At 40.7% G+C, this 20,622-nt stretch overlaps 1 protein-coding gene across 1 annotated transcript in view; it reads left to right on the forward strand.

Annotated features, from left to right (window-relative positions):
• Nucleotides 1-20,622, forward strand: part of pparg (peroxisome proliferator-activated receptor gamma) — a 38,624-nt gene that overhangs the window by 15,345 nt on the left and 2,657 nt on the right. The window contains exons 2-8 of the mRNA XM_071895263.2: nucleotides 3,598-3,906; nucleotides 4,326-4,495; nucleotides 8,592-8,730; nucleotides 14,051-14,250; nucleotides 18,290-18,413; nucleotides 18,895-19,088; nucleotides 19,405-19,648. Of these exons, the coding sequence (XP_071751364.1) occupies nucleotides 3,598-3,906; nucleotides 4,326-4,495; nucleotides 8,592-8,730; nucleotides 14,051-14,250; nucleotides 18,290-18,413; nucleotides 18,895-19,088; nucleotides 19,405-19,648 (1,380 nt within the window). The remainder of the gene's footprint in view (nucleotides 1-3,597; nucleotides 3,907-4,325; nucleotides 4,496-8,591; nucleotides 8,731-14,050; nucleotides 14,251-18,289; nucleotides 18,414-18,894; nucleotides 19,089-19,404; nucleotides 19,649-20,622) is intronic.

The raw sequence follows: 20,622 nt of genomic DNA on the forward strand, positions 1-20,622 counted from the left end.
TGTTTATATTAACGCTTTTTATAAGAGAATCTTGTCGCTGTGTCAGTCTTGGTTCACAGACACAGTGTCAGTCTTGGTTCATAGATACGGTATCTTGCCAGACAGTTTTCTGTTGGTCTTTTGTCATTATGTTATGCTTAAGACCAGAACAGGTAGAAAATACTCCTACATTCTGTACACTTAACTATGAGACAAGACTTGACATGCAGACAGAAATCTGAGAGCCGGCGATAGACAGTGGGCGGCAATGCCATGCACGCACACTTTCACACACACACACACACACACACACACACCTTCACAAGAACGTAGAATATCCATGTCTTTTGTTAGTGCACACTGCTTAAACATTATTAATCATGTCATCTTTTGTAGTGTTTGACAGGGTGTTTGCCCACACAGCATTCACTGATACAACAGGAAAATTCAGTCATAGATCTCCCCATCTAGCTTGTTGGGTTAAAGGATTTTGCAAGATGAAGGTTGCAACAGAAAAAAAAGGGGTTGAATTTAATAAATTTTAAACATTTCCTTTCAATTATTTTTCTTCCATGTACACTGGTAAAAAGGTAAAAAAAAGCCCCAGCGACAAAATGTAAAACTCTGCGCCCTTTTTTCAGGCAGTGCATATTAGGAGTATTTTGCATTTTCACCTCTTCAGTTTATGACATGAGTCAAGCACCTTGGTTCAACTGCCAGGCTGCAGCAGTCTTCCTTTTCCTTTTCATGTTGTGTTGAAGTGCCTGCTAAGTACAGAGCAACGGCGTCACGCATTTCTTCAAGAGATGGGATTTTCACCAAGTCCCCAGGGTGCCATTCGATTTGTGAAAATGGTCTGGGGACTTGCTCTCTGTCACCTCTCTCTGCATCTCTCTCACCCTCTCTCTCTAGAGCTCTGTCTCACTAGACTTCTGTCTCCATCACACGACATGCCAACCAGGACACAAGTCCCTTCAATGTTCTGTTTTATTTTAGCTTTGGATAGGATGGCTATTGGCCAACAAATGGAAAAATAACTAGCTTTCTCTGGTTATTAATAGTCAGCATTTTCCCCGCAATAGCTTCCAAGTCGATTCTGAATAGCGGATTTGGCTTCCGTTCTCCTGTCAACCCCCGTTCTCTCTCTCTCTCTCTCCCTCTTCTTCTCTCTCTCTCTCTCGCTCTGAAACAATGTTGCAGTCGCTGTGAATTTTAAGTGGATCCCCCGTTGCATTTTGTTGCCCCATTCCAAACAGCTAAAAAGGAAACAATAAGTAATTGAGAGGAGGATGTTTGTTCCATAGTGATGTTTTGCCAAGTAATTTGGAGCCGTTTCAGGCCATTTTTATACCTGGTTCTATTATGCCATGTGGTTATTTCTCTTATAGTTTTGTCCTATTGTATAATTCATCAGATTCTTTGACACATTTTCCCAAAACAGACATTAGAGGCTGATTAGAGGAGGTTTATTTTGAGATTGGAAGTGTTTTCTGCCAGGCCAGGTGGTTAAGTCCACAGAACCAGGACAGGGTGTCCAGTGGTCAGGGGTCTAAGGTGCAGACCATGTAAATGTGATGTCTTGAGTTTGAATCCAGCCCAGGACCTTTGTCACATGTCATCTCTCTCCCAGTCTTTCCTGTCTCTCTTAAGTCTGAACCATGGGTTCCCAAACATTTTCATTTCAAGGACCCCAAAAACAGATGTGCATCAAACCACAGACCCCCATTTGATACGATTTTTGTCTTAGAATAGAATTACATGACTGTTGTTGTAGTTGGGGAGATAACAGTGTAACAGTGGAGAGAGTTCTTCCACATTCTGTCCTTATACCAACTTTTAAAGGATGAAATAACAGTAGTAGAGTGAACTTACTGTTGACTCTTACTGCTGAGGAACCCTGAGGAACCCCTGGAACACTTTCAAGGCCCCCGAGCCCAATCTGGGAACGACTAAACCAAGGTGAGAATACAAGGGTGGCTCTTTTATTAAAAAAAACAAACTACTGATTAGGACTGTACAAAAAATATTTAATTTGGCAATATTGATTTCTACAATTTCAAAAGCATAAGAGGAAGCAATTGTTTTTCTTCCTAGACAAAGTATTCTGGTGCTTTGCAGAATCCCTATAGCTTCCAAATCTTGTTGCATGGAAAGGTTTTTCATTTCACTGAAACGGAGCAGATCTTAAGCTTCAGCATTTCCTTCCCAGTTGCACTTTTTTTTGTGCTGAAAAAGTGCTGAAAAAGAAACTATGTTGACATCTGTGTCCACATGTATCACAACTCATATTGCACTGGCAATTTTTGACAATAAAACAATCCTGATATGATTTTTGTCAACATCATGCAGCCTTATTTTTAAGACACTTTGTGTTGCCGTGGAAACCCAGTTCCTTGAAAACTCACTGTTTCTCTTGTCATGAAGGGTCCCACAAGAAACAGGTCCATGACCCACTTTAGGTTTAGGGCCCCTAGTCTAAAAAACGCTGCCATAACCATTCATTAAAAACAACACATTTTTATTCATTTCTGTATTGCCATGCAACTGTGGTGTGGTGTTTAAACATTCACTGTGACCTGTGATGACTGAACCGCCCGTTGACTGAACTTTGGGTATCTTAGTAGACTCATGTCTTCCACTGTGTCATCTATGGTGGATATTGGAACGGCTAAAAAGTGATTAACAACACAGAGCTAAATATCTAGAGGGAGTTGTGCAACTGAGTTCAGTCCGGTACCAGTTGTTTCCGAGGCTTCCTGAATGTTCAATAAGCAAATTTTGCAGGGCAACTAATTAATTTCTCTCGCAGTCAGCAGAGATTTGGAAAAAAGTTCCAGACTCCAGAATGTCACAACGATTTTTAACCAATTTCTAATCAACCCAATCCTCAATTAATAACACATCCCAACACTCAGCAGCACAGCATGTCCTATTACAAAAGCTAGAATCCTAGATCCTTGGCCTCAGACAGACTAAGGCTCAAACAGTCCTGCTTTCCGCGTCCTTTGGTTGGGCAATCGCGTTGTGAGCCACCCAAACAGCAACAGAGGAAGACGGTGTTTTGAGCAGAGCCGACGTGCGTCAGTGCCAGAGTTCGTCTTGTACTCCCCGTGACACAATCTCCCTCCCTGTTTACTAGATAACAGACAGACTGCAGGAATGAGCTGGAGGACCAGGGGTACTCCTCATAATGTTTGCATGTGAAGAGTGTGTGTGTGTGTGTGTGTGTGTGTGTGTGTGTGTGTGTGTGTGTGCCTGTGTTGTTTATGTTTTGTCCTTTCTTGAGAGGACATAATTAAATCATTTAGATGTGTGCCACTGTGCATGTGGGTTTTTCTGTTTATATATATATATTTTTATTATTTATTTTTATTTTTCATGGTCATCTCTCTCTCTCTCCCTCTATTTCTCCCCCACTATATTTCTCTCACTTTATCTCTCTCCCTCCCTCTCAGTCTCTCATCCTCCATCTCCCTTTTCCTCTTCCTTCCTCCCTCCCTCTCTCTCTCTCTCTCTCTCTGATTCTCTACTTCTAGCGTTTTTTTTTCAAGGTCACGTACAATCAGTGCAAGATATTGCATCAGCTAAAGCGTCTCCACTTCATCTTTCTCCCCATAGACATGGTGGACACCCAGCAGCTCTTAGCCTGGCCTGTGGGTTTCAGTCTGAGCGCCGTGGACCTGTCGGAGCTGGACGACAGCTCCCACTCCCTGGACATGAAGCCCTACTCCACCTTAGACTACACCATCATCTCCTCCTCCATCTCCTCCACCTCCTCCCTGCCGTCCTCTCTCTCTCCCCCGCTCCCGTCCTCCATCTCGTCCGGCGGCATGGCCTATGACCTCAGTCCACAGCAGAGCGAAGACCACCTGACCAACTTGGACTACACCAGCATGCAGGGCTACAGGGCGGAGCTGGACACACACAGTAAGTCCAGTTTATCAGATGGGTTTATCCAGAGCTACAGCCATCTATTGAGACTGGTTCTTATTCCGGATAAAATGTACAATAAGCTTTAGTTTTATTAACAAGATTCACTTCCAGAAGGTAAAAACTGAATTACTGGTGACTGATTTGTGCCTCTGCTGATAATGCCAGGATATGGGCTACAGCAAGTGTGAGATTATAGTTGAGTTAGATAAACTGAGCCATGAGGTACAATAAGACACACACTGCAGATGTACCTAATTTGAAGAAACACATCTTCCTTCTAAAGATAAAGCCTGATAGTGGGCACAAAAAGGTTAAGTAGGAAAGTATTTTTATCGTATCATCTTTTAACTGTACGGCTCTGTCTGTGTGTCTGCCTGGCTTCCTACCTGTCTGACTGTTTGCTTCTCTGTCAGATTCTATCAAGATGGAGCCAGAGTCTCCTCCACAGTACTCCGACAGCCCCCCGTTCTCCAAGCTCCATGATGATACATCGCTGCCGACCGCACTGAACATCGAGTGTCGTGTGTGTGGGGACAAAGCCTCCGGGTTTCATTATGGTGTCCACGCCTGTGAGGGCTGTAAGGTAGGACTGAAAGAAGAAAATCTGCATACTTTTATGACCACCAATCCATAAATGACAGCAAATGAGGGAAGAGCGTTTGGCTTTTATTCTTTTATCTCTCTGTGTGAGCCGAAAACCAGCATGTTAACCACAGTGTTTCCCCTAGGATGGAGTTGTAGCAAAACATTTTTTTTTTGCACAAAGCGCGCCCGGCACGCTTTGTGCAAAAAAAAAACAGAAGGGCTCTTGAGGCCTAAGTACATACAGTACATTTGTGCACAGTAATGAGCAGGGGAAATGTCTGTCTAGCTTACATATGAGGTGTCTCAAGATTTAGGAAAATACACTTTTATTGAACATAATAAAAGTATAATCTTTAAACCAATTATTGACATTTATTGTCAATTATTATTATTAGACTGGCTGATCAAAAGAAGAAAGAATCTTCTTTTGATCAGCCAGTCTTTTAAACTCATATGAAAATTCAAACATGTGATTTGACAAACAAGCTATTCGTTTATGTGTGACCCATATCACCCACTGGGTGACTGTTTACATCCACTGGGTGGTAGCTAGCGGCTAGCTAGCTGTCATTCATTCTTCCAATTATTCATTCTTAACTGTCCTTTTTTCCAGAATTAACTTGCATCACCACACTGTTGTATTATCAAACAGTGTTAATTTACTTAAATGTAATGACATTTTCAATGATAAAATAACTTACATAACTTAACTTAACTTAACTTAACTTAACTTATGACGTTTCTTTAAGGGAATCCTATCCAAATAATATGTAACGTTAATATCTCTGAGGGGATCTGTCAGTTGTCTTTGAGATTGACAGCTTTCGCGCGTCACGGTGGCCCTCGCGCACAGTAAGGCCCGCCTCCAGGAAGAAGAAACCAATCGGTGCATGTGGAATACCTGCTATCTTTGTATCAAGATGGATCTTCCAAATGTTTATTTCACAGATATGTGTTTCCTTGCGTATTCATATCAAATGATTGCGTTTGCTGTAACGTTACTGTGCGATACTCACGTGAAGTTGCAGGACTGTTTTCCCTTCTGCGAATGATAATCCTGAATCCGTGATCAGCATTGCTTGCTTCATTGTTGATCTACCCGGTGCTTGTTGTTATAATCGTTGTGCTGACATTATCATGTAAGCACAAAGTTTCTCGTATATATGCTTTACTCACAGGTGTGTGAATTGACCTGGATATTAAGCGTCCGTAGCGCAAAATAATATAACGAAGGAGCCCTCTCCTCTCCTTTCCCCTCCTCTCCTCAAAAAAAAAAAAAAATTCAGCAGCGGCGGTCATATTTCAGCAGCTAGGTGCATATAGGGGAAACACTGAACCACTTTTAGGGTGATGTACATCACATGGGGCAGTCCAGACCTGCCCACTGCTTTTCAAGGCTTGAAACTTTTCCAATTTGAGAGCTTTATCGCCAATGAAAAGTGTTATTTTGTTCATTTTTTGTTGCAATGAGAATACACACGGATGATGTAGCCATCATAGCCTCACTACTGCATACAACAGTGCGCTACTGCCGCATTGTTGTTCAAAAAAAAATTTGTATTCTCTTTTTAACTGGCACAAACCAATAATTTGAGACATTATGTCTTAAAATATGCAGATTCACTTATACTGCACAATAGTAGAGACAGAATTGGTTGCAGTGCCCAAGTAGTTACACATGATAGAGTTTCACAGTTTACTACTCTACAGCCACTGATGGTAAAAGGTGTCTGAGCCTTCTCTGTTTCTGTTTCAACTACAGATTGTCAGGTTTTGTTTCCATGCCAGTCTCACTTATCAGTCACCGTATGTCACTCTTAGATGAGACATGTTGGTGGAATAAATAATTTCATATTGCATGGTGAGAAGTGTGCGACTTTCATGTTTTTTGATGTCTGACACTCTAACCACAAGCCCATAGAGTTTCCACCCTCTTACGGCTCAACAGAGGCCTCTGCTTTTACAGACATACAGCCAGCCTCTCGGGCTCTGTCTGTCTGTCTGGAGTATAAATAACTAATAGAGTGTGGGTGAAGAGGTGTCACATGTATTTCCATTTTTCTTTGAAATACATACAGACATGATAAGAAAATATATAAATGGTGCAGTGACCTCCAAAGAAAGGTGAAATGGATTTTTAGAGCCGTTTACAGCTGCATCACTTGTTATTATTATTTGTCTTTCCACTGGGATACATAATCATAAAAAAAATAACTGTTTGGTTACTCATTTAGGATTTTAATTAGTTGCTATAACATTTACTCAGCAGTACAGATAGATGTATGTATATGTTTGTAGATACTGTATGCATATTTACATGACAATATGTGTAGCAGCTTAACCAAGACATTTTGTCATTGTACAGTAGCCGTATGTATCCACAGCATAGTTAAAGCAATTAAAGCAGCATTTTAACCGCGTGGCTATGAAGAAGAGAAGATTCCAATGGGATCTAAAATTATTCCAGACAAATTGGTATGAAAACTTACTATTTATGGTGTTCCCATGTCTCTATTTCCCCACGTCTCTGCAAGATTTAAGATTTGTTGTAGAATACAGTAGATTTTGTCAGATTAGATGACACTTTCACTCACCTAATAAGTTGTATGTCCCCTGAGAAAAAGTTTGAAAAACTCCAGACCCTTGAGTTAAAGCGCACTGTAGCTCTGGCGGCTGAATGATAATACGGTAAGGTACAGTCATTGTTCTGCTCGTGTCTCTGGGGAGGCACGCCAGAAGAAGGGGTCAGCCAAGCAGGCGAACACTTTTATTGTTTCAAAACACAAAACATTCTTTATTGAGGTGGAGTCTTGACCCCCTTTAACTTCCTCCTTCTTAAAATAACCCATGATTAAAAAAGGAAAATATGTGAACTATAGGAATGAAGATGCTAACCACACCAGCCTCCGCTTAGAGAAGAGCGGAGAGAAGAAGAGCTTGCTGCGCCAACAGTTTTTTCCTTGACTTGGAGCCCTAAAGTTTTTCTTTTTGTGCCAAGTAAAAAAAACATGACAACTGCCTCATGTTCATATCCATATTCATTCAAATTCATACTGCATATATATACACAGTATATGCATGAAATGTCTGGAAATGGTCAATCTATATACATTTTTCATCCCATGCACTCACCATGAAGGAATGCATATATTAAATCACAATGATCCTCTCACAGAGAACAAGTACAGTTGGCTTAACCATTTCCAGACATTTCATAGGACAGTAACTCTATTCTATTCTATTCTATTCTATTCTATTCTATTCTATTCTATTCTTTTCTACTCTATTCTATTCCATTACTGCTTTCTTAGTCAGCTTAGAGAACCACAGCCATCAGCAATCTTGTGACTGGGAGTAGGAGTGTACTGTAAGTGTTGGGAGTTTGACCACGGCTGCATAGCTAATAGCTGAGATAAGGATTACGGCTCCCTTGGTGCTAAGGTTGTGAACATCAAAGCACAAATCCACCCTGAAACAGAATTTACTTTTGAAGATGATCTTGGACAGTAAACCCAAGTAGATGACTCATTCAAAGATACAAAAAAAGAACCAAGCATCTAATCCGCAACGTCGTCAACAGACTGTTTCTGGAGCTGCTCCACCAACAATAAATTGGAATCATAATGTGAATATATGAATGGAAAATGTCAAATGCTTGTGTGGAAAAAATGATCTGTTCTGTGCGCAGTAGTTGCCATTTCATCTTTTCTCTTTCCTGTAATTTCCCATCTTTTCCTCTCTTGTCTCAACTATCATGTAGGTGCTTGAGATGCATAGATCATATTAAGCATAGGCTACATACAATACAGTTCAAAAACACCCTCTTTATATTGCTAAATGGGTGTTTTTTTCAGTGTGTCTCCATTAGTTTTTGTTCTTACTTTTTTTTTAATCTTAAATGCTTCTCACTTCAATAATCTCACTCCAGGATTTATCCTGTTTCACAAAGTAAATACTTACATTAATAGAAAGTGTTATAATAAACACACACAATTTTTGTTGGAAAAGGAGCAGGAGTAGCAGCGTACAGCAAGCTAGTGGGACTTCTGCGATGCTTACGTCTGTAGTAACAGTCTCTCTCTTCTTCTTTGTAGGGTTTCTTCAGACGCACAATCAGGTTAAAGTTGGTGTATGACCACTGTGATCTCCACTGTCGCATTCACAAGAAGTCCCGCAACAAATGCCAATACTGTCGCTTCCAGAAATGCCTCATGGTCGGCATGTCACACAACGGTAAGACACAGACACTGTCTTACACACCTTTTAAGCTTCACTATGCCATGAAGAACCTGTTTTTGCACAATGTACAATTATGTACAATGTGCACATATGATTGAGCCTGATTTATGATTAGCTACTTTAGTATAACATTAAAACATTTACAGAAAATCCATCAAAACCTGATAACAAAATTGATAACAACACTATGGGAGTCAAAGCTACCTTACTTTCATGTATTTCATTTTCATGCCAGTTCTTGAGACATGCAAAGTACCCACTCTCTCTGTTCACCCAACCAATAAAAAAACAGTTGTATGCTACAAGTCCAGTTCTCTGAGATCGCTGGCCCACGAAATTGACCGAAACTCTTCTGTTTCTGTGCCCCTCTGAGAATGGCAGCTACCACATTCACCACTGCTGTCAATTCTGTCTCTGAGGTGTAATGGTGATGCATGCAGCACAGTCAGTACACCAGTACCATAGTAACCCTATGTGTTGCCAGCCGCCTCTTCTGTGGTCTTCAACTCTCATGTGTCAGTTCCCATAGCTCTTTCACTGCACTTGCAACCCCAACAGCGGGGTTCAAAGATAAAATGGTGGTTGGAGACCTCAACAGCTCTTAGATTCTTACCTTGCTTTGTGGCTGTGTGAATTAGGCTTCTCAGTGCTCACACCGGCAGAATCAATGCATGGAAAAATTATACCTGTGCTTCACCAGAAGAAGTTGGTGAAACGCACTTCTTTGGTAGATGTAGTACTGATTCAGGAGTGAGCCACTGAAATAGCTTGACTGGTGTGATTGCCAGCTTTCATCCTTAATTGCACAGGACTTGTGGCTTCAAGATTGGTCACCCTCAGATTCATCCTTAGAGGAAGATGTTGCTGTAGTAGAACAAATTGCTCCTGCAACATCTCGCTGCTGTCGGGTGAAAACCTTTTAGAGTCTTGCTTTTTAGGTATTTTTGAGTTTATTCACTTGGTTTTGAAAGAGTTTCATAAGCCCAAGGGTTGTTGAATTTTGAGTTACAACAGCAACAGCCTGCCATGTCATGTTTTTGAAGATGCAATAAAGCTCTATGTTACACTATGTAACATAAAGGCATTGTACTTATTCACATATAAACAAAGATTTTTGCAGCACAGAAAACCATCCAGCCGATGGTTATTTGCACCTGTTTTCATCGATGCCATTATAAAAGATCAAACAGACAAGAACTGTCTGGAACGCAGGTCTAGTGTGAGACAAAGTATTCTCTGGTGACAGACAGATGTGTTAGTGTGTGTGTGTGTGTGTGTGTGTGTATGCTCACATTTCCACCATTGGCATATAATTGGTTTGTTTTGTTTCCCCTCCACCTTGCCTCTCTCTCTCTCTCTCTCTCTCTCTCTCTCCAACTTCCCCCTTATCATTCTATGTGTGTGTTTTTATCAATGATTGACATTTTTAGAGAGCGTAGACCTCAACTGGCTTCTCCAACCTGCTGTGTCACCGCTATTGGCTCGGTGCCCAGTCACTGGTGCTAGGCCCACTTCAGTTTGTATTCATTTGCTTAAGGTGTAATACAGGCCAGACCTGGTGATGATTCATCACTCATCTGTCAGTCAACATTACACACTAGCATACATATAGCACCAAACTCAAGGCACAAGGCTTGAATGGAGGATTGGTAACTGCTGACTTCCACTGACAGAGAAAGAGGGGTTTAGTTTGCTTGACAGACTGATGCATTGGAATCACACAAATCACCTGTTGTATTGGATATTCATTCTTCATTTGTAAGCATGAGCAATTTTCTTCCAACCCTAGAAACAAGAGTCATCATTCCCTCAAAGTTGAACAAACTTTGACTCCACAAAGTCCAATTTCCAATTTCCACAAAGTGAATTTCCAGTTCACTGCCAAAGCAGCAGCTCATGTGACTCAGTGACATTACATATTGGAGTGTTGGCTCTCTGGCTTCTAGTTGTTGGAGATATTAGTTAATGTTTACAAATACTCATTGATCTTGGTCATGTCAAGTCAAGTCAAGTCCGCTTGTCAAACAAAGCCAGTTCAACGTAGTCAGGCTATCTTTGTGATAGCTGGCTTCACAAAACCTAACAAAGGCGATCCTGGCTAACTGGTCTCACGAAGCTCGTTATCAACTGGCTCGTCCGCCCATACAGGAGGTGGGGTTTGTAACAAATAGCCAATCACATGTAACATGGACAGATCCGGAGCAGCTATTTAAGATAAGAAAGTATTGATCCCTGTGGGTAAATTAGGTGGTTGCAGCAGTAGAAAGTAATTGGATTCAGCAGGAAAAATTATATAGAATATAAGCACACAACTAGAATATAAAAATAGTAGAAAAAATAAAATAACTAGAAGGGCACTCGGAGAGCGCAGAGCTCCGCCAAGGCCAATAGCCCAGTCTTCTATGATATGCAAATGCGCAAGCGCCACCAATATACGGATCCGCTCCAAAATTGAATGGGTTCTTCCTTGGCCCATGCTACACCCTTCCACGAAGTTTCATGAAAATCAGGCCAGTAGTTTTTCCATAATCCTGCTGACAAACAGACAAACAAACAAACAAACAAACGGCACCGAATACATAACCTCCTTGGCGGAGGTAATAAAACAATGCAAGCAATAAAAAAACAATAATACAAAAACATTGTAACAGCGAAGTGAAGTCGGCCTCATTTTTCCCCAGGGCAGCGGTGATGGAAAATGGGTGCAATATATTACACAAATCACTCTTGGGAATCCACTTAATATGCAACAGTAAATTTCACTAATTATTGATAACTATAGTCAACTGATGTAAGATAACTGCTATTTGATAGAAGCCCTCTTTTACAACCAGAGTTGGGGAATGGCCTGGAAACGCTACAAACATTTATTATATCTTTGATCTAATCAATCATCAGGGGAAAAAAAAAAAAGATCCTCTAGGAGTGGTGATGCCATTTTTTCCAGAGAGTTTATTGGCTTTTTATATGTGTGGATCCGATAGCTTGAAAATAACCTGCTCCGGAGCAGCATGGTGATGCACCCTGCTTAAAAGTGAGTCGCCATCGTGGTCCAAAAAGCCTGGGTTTAGTCCAAAGTTAGTTCGCTAACCCACTGATCCTGCTTCGTGACACAGGCCCCTGCTTAAGATCACAGGAGTAACATTTATGAATGCTGTTTGAAGGTGGATTTTCCCTTTAAGGACTATAGTGAAAGGTGGTATGGGGCTGTCTGACTCTGCTAGTTATCATAGTTGTCTGACAGAGACTGTGCTGGCTCTCCTATATTTGCAGGGCAGTGGGTTTTCTTTTACATATGCAGAAATCTTTTATCTAAGATCGGCCAGCTTTCTCTTCTCAAACATCTGTTGGATTTCTTAAAGGGGAATACCGTTCAATTGTCTGAATTGTAATACTTTGCTGTACAGATTCAAAACAATGTGTTAATGTGTTGACAATAAAGCAGTTGATAGAGCATTGTTTCTCAATTTTGGGATTGACACCAAAAGATGAGTCACAGGAGGGCTAAGAGTCCCAAAAGTAAGCTTGAGAAACAGCTTAACAGGACATTTCGCTCACAATACATCTGAACTGAATTGTTCCAGACATTATTGTAACTGATTCTGCAACAATGTGTGCTACGGTCTTTAGTTTATCAGATATTTGGTTGTAATATGTTGTTTTTTGTGGTAAACCAACATTTTAAGCTTGAGAACTATATTTTCCCAACAATATCCCACTGTGAGGCTTTAGACCATGCTATATTTTTTGGATGAGCATCATAAATTGTTTTTTTTTCAGTGGCCCAAGTGTCCAATTGTTTCATTGTGTAAATCCTGGACAAACCTTGCTTCAGCATTTTTAAGTCCCTGGAAAATAAGGCTGGCTAAAAAAAATACTGTGGGAAATATATGAAATAGATGGATAGCCAAAATAAAATAAAATAAATTAACCTTTAGAATAACCAAACAAGTCAATTTTGAATCAGAATAAAATGTGATTTTGAAAATTTGGATCCTCAGAGATCAGTGGTTATGGATCATACATCATGTCTGCCCAATAGTAAATTTTGCCAGGCGGGGGATAAATTAGCTGATCTAATCTGACTCAATGATCACTGTTCAAACATGAGAGATGTGATAAAGGAGCTATACTGCAAATAATGGCAGCCTATTAACTCTACATTACAAACTGACTTATCCACACCTTCTTGGGAGTGGAAGCTGTTTGAGAGAGTGAAAAGTTCAGCAGTGTGCAACACATTCCAATGCCTGGCCAAAGCCTCATGGAAATATGAAATCTGTTTATGCAGACATTTGCAAAACTCTCTGTGTAGTTTAATTTATAGTTAGCTTTAGCAACAGTTGGAGTACAACCAAGAGAGTAATATTTTTGCATCATAGTAATTTTTGCTTGTTGCTGTTCCAGATGTCTGATTTGATTTGTGATTTATGATACTCCTGAAGGATAAATTTGTCTTTTCGCTGGCCTCCTCCACAGAGGTCAGAGGTCAGAGGTCAGCTACAGAACAGCGCCCATGGAGGCAGAGCTGCTAGGGATTCAATGTATTGCTCAAGGACACATAAGCAGTAATATTTAGGCTGTGAACTGTCACAGTAAGAGCTCAACAATAACAGCAAAGCAAATCTTGAACGCTGGCCAGGTCCCTCTTTCTTTGATGTTGCCCAAGGTCTGTTCATTGTTAATTAACCTCTCATAACCTCTCATCTGGTTAATCAGTCTCACTGTGGCCTTGGATAAGCTATGTAAGGCACGCTGCAAGACACAATGTATCAGAGCTATTTTATAGCCTGCTATTAAGGTAATGTATACTTTGGTCCTAACAGCAATAACACAAGCATTAGAAAGCATTATGAAAACAGATGAAAGAGAAAGAAAGCAAATGAAATATTGGTTCTACTGGGTGGCAAGATTGGGGTCTGTTTTATCAGAACATTAAAACTATTCTTTCTAATGCTCTCTTTTTCAGGCATCAAATTCAAATGGAAAAGTTTGTTAATAAAAAAAAAAAAAAAAGGTAACCATATTCAGAAAAGAAAGTGACTCGATTTGTTGCTCATTATGAGTCATTCCCCAAACTGCAGAGTGGAAATGGAGACTTAACATTTTTGAAAATGTTGAGAAAAGCCTTGAGATTTTAGAGATTAATTGTATGTCTAATGTTTTGTGTGTGTGTGTGTGTGTGTGTGTGTGTGTGTCTGTCTGTGCCTGCCTGCCTGCCTGCCTATCTGTGTATATGTGTGTCTATTTCTGTGTGTGTGTGTGTGTGTGTGTGTGTGTGCCTGCCCGCCTGCCTGCCTGTTTCCTTTCCCAGCCATTCGTTTTGGACGGATGCCCCAGGCAGAGAAGGAGAAACTGCTTGCTGAGTTCTCGTCTGACATGGAGCACATGCACCCAGAGGCTGCGGATCTGAGGGCTCTGGCCAGGCATCTCTACGAGGCCTATCTCAAATACTTCCCCCTCACCAAGGCCAAGGCCAGGGCCATCCTCTCTGGGAAGACCGGAGACAACGCGGTAAAGATCATTGGCTGCCTTTTCTAATTCTACTTTACTTTTAAGCCATGTGCTTTTTTCTAAGTATATCATTGTCAGCTTAATGTGCAGTATTATATATCAGCTGATATTGGTATGTATTATTATGTCTTACTGCTTTTGATGCCCAACTTGCACCTACTATCTATTACAAGTTTTTTTTTGTGGGACATCTTTCCTGTAAACTCCCAAAATAGACCCAAAGAAAACACAAAAGCAGAAACCTATTCTTTCTGTTGGATACCTAAAAGACTTTTTAACTAGGATCTACTACAGGCACACTGTGCACCTTCCACAAGAACAGCAGGATCATATTTTGTTGCCAGTGCCAAGTTTGGTAATGATTAGATTTGTTAAAATTGATCAATGATAGATTTAAATATATCCTCCAATAGTAAAGGATACATGTAAATATTTACCAGATGGTTTTAGATTAGGATGTCACATTCTTCAAAATGTAAAAATGGGGACTAGATGCAATTCTAGATTTTATTTTCAGTTTATTTTTGAAGCCAAGGCCATAATATCCAGTGACATTTCAGTCTCACTGTTACTTCCTCAGGGTTCATAGACGTCTGTGACACGCTGTCAAAGAAAATGATATAAATAAAGAAAACAAGCACCCACACACTATGCTACAACTTCTTAGTAGTAGTAGTAGTAGTAGTTCAGCAATCCCACTCCTTTATCATAGAAACATAACAAGCAATGCACGTCACAGTAACAAATACAAACAGGACATACACAAACCACAACAGCTCATACATATGCTGAACCATCCATGTCGACAGGTCAGGCTCAAATCCATCATGATCGCCCCAGTTTCATTGCACCATTTTTTACTCAAAAGCTCATATTGGAAATGCACAAGCCTTCTTAACCCTTTAAAACCTTTCTGTATCTCTACTTTGGCATTATATCACCATTAGAATTGCCATAATTTGCTCACATCTGCAGTCTTCAGGTTTAAATGAGAGAAGAAGCTACTTGGGAAACAATAATGGTGAACAAAAGAAGTTTGCTCACAGTATAAACTGTTCAACTCATTGTGTGTGTTAAATCACTTTTGCCAACACTGTCTTCATGTTGGCAAAGTGCTGAGTGCAGTTCAGACGAGGTCTTCCCTGGCTTTTATTGTTGCTGTAACAGAAAGAGTGGAATGACTGGTTCGCAGCACGTGTCTTGGCTGATAGAAATGTTTCAGATTACGATGGCTCAGCTAAGGTCTGGCTAGTCATATAGGGACACAAACTCAACACAGTAACAGGCTGTCGTGTACATGGCTCCTCAGCAGTTTAAAATAATAGCCTCAATATTCCTGCCCAGAATGTCAAGCTCATTTATTAAGCCATGTGTTACTATACATGAGTGTAGGAAAATGTGCTGGCCTGAAGCATGAAAATGCCAAATATCATCTATTTCTCTGCTTTTTTTTTTTACTGTAACTTAGCCAGATTCTCCCTCTGAGATAGTGAATCTCTATTTAAAAAGAGACCTGCTCAGCAAAGCCACATCAACAAAAACATCCAAGTTGCAGACAAAAGAAAACAAGCAAATGTTCTGTAATGTCCCACAGTGCATTTGAGGTAATGACATGAAATTCCTTCTGAATACGTAAAGAGGATTATGGGAGTAGGGAGGACAACTCCTCCTGGCTCATCCGTAACTAACCCACCTGAATTTTCTTCTTGGTGACCACAGTGCTGTGACAACAGCACCTTGCTAAAAATATTCATCATAGATACAACAGTATGGAGCCATTGCTGCCATGTCAAAAAACATACAGTATACGTATATATAGTATATTTTGTGGTAAAGTTTTAACTAACATGCTATTGTGTGTACATAAAATGTGCAAGATGCGTGCAAAACATGCAAACAAGTGGAAAAGGTTTGCATGTAGTCAGCTAATACAGGTGATAGCGCCACTGCAACTGTGCCAAACTCTTTTATGAAACATTGTGTTGAAGAGCTTTGATCAATACAAGTCAGCATATTGACGATGGTATAGTCCATTAGCTCTCAATATTCCTGCCAGCTGTCTCTTACTAACAGTAATACCTTGCGTTGCAAACGTTGTCAATATGGTTTGGTAACTCATTCCCAAACTAAAGTAAAGCTTGCCGAAGCAGCTAAATCAAAAATGTTCTCTGAAAAAAAACTTGATATAACAAAATAATGAAAACAAGGGTTCTAATCAACCAAATTGAAGGAACAATATGCGTCTTGTGCACAGGAATGAATCAAAACAGGGGCACAAGATCTATCTTGTTAGCACCCAAGAGTATTTCATGCACAGTGCTCTGCTAGTAAATCATGGCTTCAACAAGTTTTGTTTTTTTTGCCTCTGTACAACTGGCAGCTAATCAGTCCACACCATTATTCAGGCGTCTTGGTTGGACTGGCTGTTGAAGTAGCATCAGATTTCCTTTTTGCCCTTTTTTGTTGCTTCCTGTTGCAGCAAAATAGTTCAAGGCTACTCTGCATCTTCTGGTCTGCTTGTTATGACTGTTCATCATAGTGATAGCAGCCAAAGAGCGCTGAATCAGCTGTTTGTTTTAAGGAATACTGGGTCATTTACTAAACCACAGCAAACCTTCTGAAACAAACACAGAGTATTTAAAGCAATATTTAGCTTTAGTAGAATATTTAAATTTTTTTAACATGGGTGCCTTGGTATGAGTTCATGTACAGTCAACCTTCAACATTAGCTCCACTAGCATTCCATAGACACCATCAGAGTTTTAGGCCAATTTTCCCAACTCTCGTTGTTTGCAAAATTAGCTTTTTAAAAGTATGACAGAGAACATATGAAAAATATGATCAGAATTGTATATCAGTAGTTGTGTCAATTTTAGAAATATGACTCTTTTTAGACAAGGTTTTCAAAATGAAAGCAAGTGAAATGAGTAACTACGAATTACCCGAACAGCCAATATTGATGTGTAGCTGTTCATTGCCTCATATGGAAGCATGGATCCTAAAAAAAAAAAGTGAAATGTTGTAAAATGAAATATAGCTTTTAAGCCACAGTCAGATTTAAGGCAACCACATGTAGGACCTGTTGCGGAACAAAACCACTGGGGCAGCAGGTTGGTGTGGTGAGTAGGCAGACCCACCCTTCAACCAGAAGCACCTGTGTGGGCAAGCGTTCTTCCTACTGAAGTGTCCAGGGGTCCTGCTCTCTAACTGACCTGCCACTCAAAACAACCATTGATGTCAAGCGAAAAAAGAATTTGCCCACAGGATCAATAGAGTATAACACATTAAGAGGACTGAACTTAGTTTGTTGTCTACCTTGGAATATGAGTGCAACTGTTGCAAAACATCCAATACAGACTAATACATTCTCACAGTGCTACGCCCAAGCAGCGCTCACCACATATGCCAAAAAAAGAAGAGACCCTCAATTCTCTTTGAGTTAAAGAAATGATTGTTCATATTACCCAAGCTTTTTTGAAAGATCCCTTTGAATTGCTTGCTTTAATCCCATCATTCATCCTACCACTATGAAAAGGGACGATTTCAGCGTATGAATGGTGTAACTCGTGGATTCAGGCCAGTGCATGTTCTTGCCAGTGTTTTTCCAAACAGCAAGCTTGGCTTCAACTCAGTTAAGCCTCATTGACTTATGAGAAAAATGATGAGGTGTTTTTGTAAGTCTCAGCCTGCAGCAAGGATTTATTTAGTTTACTCATCAGACATATGAGATGTACTATGTACGCTTTAGCGGCTCTGATGAATGAGCCATGACCAGAATCCACGGGAGGTGTATAACGCAGTGCGGCATACATGGCTCCTCTGGAATGATTACATTCGTAACTCACATGTCCTTAGAAGACCTATGAAAAACTGATGGTGTTTATTTTTCTTTCTCTCACTCACTCACTCCCTTTTTCTTTCCCTTCCTCCCTCCCTCCTCCGCCTGCTCTCTTTGTCCCGTCTCCCGCTTTCTTTCCTACTCCCACCATTCCTCCTCCTGTCTTCCTCCTTCCATACATTCATTCGTCTCTCCCTCCAGCCTTTTGTCATCCATGACATGAAGTCTCTGATGGAAGGAGAACAGTTCATCAACTGCAAACAGATGCCCATCCAAGAGCACCAGCAGCAGCACAGCTCCTCTGCTGTCACAGCCGCACATGGGGGTTAGTAGTGCCTTAATATAAACTGATGCTGTTTGTCGTAATGTAGAAACATGTGATGTGATTCAGTTTGTTTTTACTGGGCTGATTTTGTCATTTTCTAATCATCAATCAATATAGTGAAGCACATAAGTCTATGAAGCATATTTTGTGGTTGCGGTGCAATTCATTTCACAGTACAAGACGGGGCACAGAATGTTTTTCTTAACCTGGCTCCAACCAGACAGGCTTTACCAAAGAATCTGGGAGGCTAATTTGATGTAGCCGACATCCTGGAGTCAGTAATAAGGAGCTTGTTTTATTCTCACACCCCCTCTCTTTTTGAATCAAGCAATTGTGAGTCATGTTTGTTGATATTGTTTCGCTATGTTGTCCCCCTTGTTTAAACACCGGCTGCTGTTTGCGTTCAAGATATTTAAAACACGAGATGAACTGCCTCATTAGAGACATAAAGTTGTTTCTAATCTCGTCTCATGTCATGCAGGGCTCGCAGGAGCTCACCCGGGGCCAGGGTGTGGCGTTGGAGGCGTGATGGGGGTCGGCGTCGAGGGGCCAACAGACGCAGTGGAGCTGCGGTTCTTCTACAGCTGCCAGTCGCGCTCGGCCGAAGCAGTGAGGGAAGTGACGGAGTTCGCCAAGAGTATCCCAGGATTCATAGAGCTTGACCTCAATGATCAGGTGCGTTGACCATTGTTCAATTCATTCAGTCATTTCATCTAATCTGTATTCTATCCAATCTATTGTCATTGTCCTGTAGAAAACCTATATATCTTTTTATCCTTATATCCTGCCTTTTTTTTTTATTTGACTGAATACTTTGTTCCCCATGTGTAGAAAGTGTTTTATTTGACCAGATTTCGCAGTTCCTCAAAACCTTAAGCAATAGCTCAATACATTGTATCACTGTCTGTGTAGCTTAGTGCCAACCACTGCTAAAATTTATGCCAACATGATCATTCCTAGTGATCTAATTGACCCTTTACCCTTTTCCCAGGTGACTCTGCTGAAGTACGGTGTGATCGAGGTCTTGATCATCATGATGGCCCCTCTGATGAACAAAGACGGGACCCTGATCTCCTACGGACAGATCTTCATGACCCGGGAGTTCCTCAAGAGCCTCAGGAAGCCTTTCTGTCAGATGCTGGAACCAAAGTTTGAGTTCTCCGTCAAGTTCAACACCCTGGAGCTGGATGACAGCGACATGGCGCTGTTCCTGGCTGTCATTATCCTCAGTGGGGGTGAGCTCTTTTATTGCAACGGAATATGTTGTAAATACCATATGAAATATTAGAGATTATAATCTGTCTTCAATACTTGCCAAGGCTTAAAGTACAGAGTGGGATGATTTATGGTATCGTGAAACAATTTGAGCAATCTGGAACAAGATAATTGCTATCATTGTAGTAGTAAGTCGCATTATCTTAAATAATACAGCTTTCTTTTTTTCATTATTTCATGAACTGTTCAGGTTTTGTAGTTATGAAAAAAGGCATTTATTGAAGCAGAAATGTGGCATCAAAAAGCATATACTTACTATAGTACTGTAGGCTAGCCTTGGCCCTTTAGTCTATGCAGATAAAGCAGCTGTTTTTCATGCACAAGGAGCTGCTGTATAAACTACAGTGACTAAATGTATTTGTTACTATGTTGATGTCTTTTCCTAATATTAAAACAGAAAGTTTAGAAATTTTGACAGGACACAGTCATTGAATTGGGACTACCTTAACATCTTGTTATCAGTGTTGGGGTCGTTACTGGGAAAAAGTAATTCGCCCGTTTGGCAAGTCCGTGGCTCGCCGTGACATCGCTTGCATTGAAATGGCCGGGGAGCGCGCTAGAGGGGAGTGTCGATACGATTTGCTATTTCTGTGGCTTTAGTTTGTGAAGAAGAACCCAAATGGACCTCTCCAAAATCACATAGACCCCTTTTATGTATGGAATGCCTGCATGTTTCACTTTGATATAAATTCTTCAGTCAGTAGACATCAGTAACAACTTCACGGTGCTTCTGTACACACCAAACTGGTTGGCGATAACTCGGTATTCCGCACAGCTTCCAAATTTATTCACTGCTAATGTCACTGTCATCATCAGGGGTACGAAAGCACGGACGGTGACATACAGTCTGCATTGGACGGACTAGATCACACAGCTTCATTCTAAAGTTCTCCCTCCGCTCTACATCCCTGAACTCCCTCAGCTCCCACCATTC

Source organism: Centroberyx gerrardi, chromosome 5 (genome assembly GCF_048128805.1).
Source record: "Centroberyx gerrardi isolate f3 chromosome 5, fCenGer3.hap1.cur.20231027, whole genome shotgun sequence".
NCBI classification, from domain to species: domain Eukaryota; kingdom Metazoa; phylum Chordata; class Actinopteri; order Beryciformes; family Berycidae; genus Centroberyx; species Centroberyx gerrardi.